Here is a 3,109-nt window from a genome sequence, read left to right on the forward strand (position 1 = left end):
CCAAAACAAAGCCCTACTCTGCACCCACTCTCAGACATTTGCTGAGACTGAAGGCTACTTTTTTGCAAAGGCTAACAGTTTAGGAGCTTGTAAGGTTAAAATCAATCCCTTTCATGGGTGTTGGGGAGAAGTAGTCTGTTCCCTGACAGCTCACTCTGCAGTTCTTGTTTTCTAGCAGGAGCAGGAGAGGTCTGTCTTTCAGGTATGTGCTGTCTGTTCACAGCCATCTAGGCTGTGGTAGGTTAGAGTCTGAACTCCTTCTGTACACCCGAAAAAGTTCAGACTATCCTCTTCCCCGCCCTGGAGGTATGTTAAATCCATAGAGTGGGATTTTCCTCTTGTGGGACTTGGCTGCAAGTTCCTAGCTTGCCTTTAGAGTAGGTGAGAAAGCCGTCTGTAGCCGAGCATGCCACCAGCCTGCTCTCTGTAGGCACCAGCAGAAATTAATGAGAAAAGATGAAGGCCGCTCATGCCTTTCCGTTTCCAGGACTGTACGTATGGCACGGAGATCATAGCCAAGTGGAAGAGCCTTTTGGAAAATGATCAGCTGTTATCGCACAGTGGGCAGGACCTGTCAACAGATGCTTTTCACAGGTAAAGAGCAAACGACTTGTACTTTTGTGCAGCATCTCCAAGTGCTGCTTCCTGAGGGATGGAAAAGAACAGATACAAGTGTGCTTCCCAGTTGATTCTGTCAATGTGTCTGTTAAAATCCAGCTGTCAGCTATATAAAAAGAAGCAGCTTTTAAATAACAGTTACCATTTGGTTTATTTAGGCCTGGGGCTATAGCTTTAAGCTTAACTTTGATTTTTCCCCCCCGCCCCAGACTGATGTGGGAAATCTGGATGCCATATGTCAGGAACATAGTGGTGCAGTGGCAACCAAGGAACTGCGGATCGATGGGGGGTTTGTTGGATAGATGGGTAAATGTTGTTCCTGTCTGGATCCTGGCTTAACTTTATTTTTTTTTTTTTTTTTTCCCCCAGACTGATGTGGGAAATCTGGATGCCATATGTCAGGAACATAGTGGTGCAGTGGCAACCAAGGAACTGCGGATCGATGGTGGATTTCTTGGATAGCTGGGTAAATGTTGTTCCTGTCTGGATCCTGGATAACATTCTGGATCAGCTCATCTTCCCCAAGCTACAGAAGGAGGTAAGACGAGAGGCTGTGTTAGAGTGAAGCTGTGCTGTGAATTGGCATTTGACTTGCAGTCAACTGCAGCTCCTAAAATACCAATTTTCTGCCTCTGTGGTTCAGAGTTGGGGGGTTGCGTTACGGCTCCTTTTGCACCTGGCAAGACTTGCTGCTAATGGAGGGACTTATCTTAATCTTTTCTGGTTTACCTCAAGGTTGAAAGCTGGAATCCTTTGACTGACACAGTGCCAATCCATTCGTGGATCCACCCCTGGCTTCCCCTGATGCAGGCACGGTTAGAGCCGCTCTACTCTCCCATCCGAAACAAGCTGGCGAACGCGCTGCAGAAGTGGCATCCCAGTGACTCCTCCGCCAAACTCATCCTTCAGCCCTGGAAAGATGTGTTCACACCTGGGTCGTGGGAGGCTTTCATGGTCAAAAACATCGTGCCTAAACTAGGTGAGACAAGTAGAACAGTGCTGAGTTTCTGGAATCTGCTGGTTGCCTCCTTCCCCCTTAACACCTGTGTGATAACATGGTTGCCTGTGTTACTTCCAAGAATATTATTCCACTGCTAATACTGGACATTTTTTTTTCCAGAGGCAGATATGGGCAAGTGCTCTGATTATTCTCCATGTTTTCTCTTATTTTTCTAAATCATCTGATTCCTCTTCTTAAGCTGACAGGAATATATGATACTGCCTGATAGTACCAAGCTGTAAAATGTCTCTGTTGTTTTTTTTGGGCTGTGCTAATGCTTTCACCATGAGATTTTTGTAACTGGCATTCAGCCATGCAAACCTAAAAGGCTCTGTAGTCTTAAAAAATAGTTGAATGTGTTAAGTTTCTCGGTTCCAGCAGCAAATTGTAATCGCTGAAAAGAGGAGCGTTCTCTTTTGGTGACAGGGATCAGGCAAACAGGTTAAAGATCCCGAGTGTCCCTTAGGGGGTAATATGCACTACAGGTGCTCCTCAGATAGTGTGTTGCTAGTGAAATAGGTCAGGGCACTGATAAAACTCTGAGTCAAATTACTTTTCCCTGTTTTCCCAGGGTTGTGTTTGAACGAACTCGTCATAAACCCACACCAGCAGCACATGGATGCCTTCTACTGGGTGATTGACTGGGAGGGGATGATTTCTGTCTCCAGTCTTGTGGGGCTGCTGGAGAAACACTTCTTCCCAAAGTGGCTGCAGGTGAGAAACTATGAAGGCTGAGTAAACAGGCTCGATTCTCTGGGAGGTGTTGTAGTGACTCCTGCCTAGAAATTGCTGCCCCCGTGCTGAAATGGTTTAACTACTAAATGGGGTGATTTCCACTCATAGCTCCATCCACATCAGAGCAGGCTATTTCCTAATACTGTCACGGTCCTTTCTTTTACTGAAAGCTCAGTAACAAACCAAGTTAAGTGATAATAAGGACTCTGTCCATAGATGTACCTGTCCCTGCTGCATTCAATCTCTTGTGTTGTTTTGCAGGTGCTGTGCTCTTGGCTTAGTAACAGCCCCAATTATGAAGAGATTACAAAGTGGTACCTGGGTTGGAAGTCCATGTTCTCAGATCAAGTGTTAGCACATCCATCGATCAAAGACAAATTTAACGAAGCATTGGATATCATGAACCGGGCTGTCTCTTCCAGCGTTGGTAGGTGGCTTATGGCGACGGCTCCGCTTACCCTGATGGCAACGCATGGCTCTCGTGAGGCTGCATTTAGGCACAGCCCTGCTAATTGGCATTGTAGCAGCTCCCACGAGGAGTGAAATTCCAAGTGTGTTTTGCCTTTCCGTGTCTGTAACACGGGTAAGGTGCCCCTTAATAACTGTCTGTGCTTCGCAGAGGCGGAAACAGATTTTTGGGGTCTGGTTGCCTGTGCCATTAAGCAACTCATTTTCCTTCAGCCTTGCTTGATCTTTGTGTATTTTATGTCAGTGGGAGACCAGCATTTAGAGATGCTGCCTTCTGAAACTATAATT

At 46.2% G+C, this 3,109-nt stretch overlaps 1 protein-coding gene across 1 annotated transcript; it reads left to right on the forward strand.

Moving 5' to 3' along the window:
- Positions 1-469: 469 nt before the first annotated feature.
- Positions 470-2,834, forward strand: TFIP11 (tuftelin interacting protein 11; the record flags this gene model as incomplete). Its single annotated transcript, XM_010158564.1, has 5 exons — positions 470-594; positions 988-1,156; positions 1,354-1,597; positions 2,190-2,332; positions 2,615-2,834. Coding segments are annotated over exons 1-5 (901 nt in total), but the record flags the coding sequence as incomplete, so codon positions are not given.
- Between the last annotated feature and the right edge of the window lie 275 nt (positions 2,835-3,109).

This window comes from Eurypyga helias, unplaced genomic scaffold (genome assembly GCF_000690775.1).
Source record: "Eurypyga helias isolate BGI_N326 unplaced genomic scaffold, ASM69077v1 scaffold37309, whole genome shotgun sequence".
Taxonomy (NCBI): domain Eukaryota; kingdom Metazoa; phylum Chordata; class Aves; order Eurypygiformes; family Eurypygidae; genus Eurypyga; species Eurypyga helias.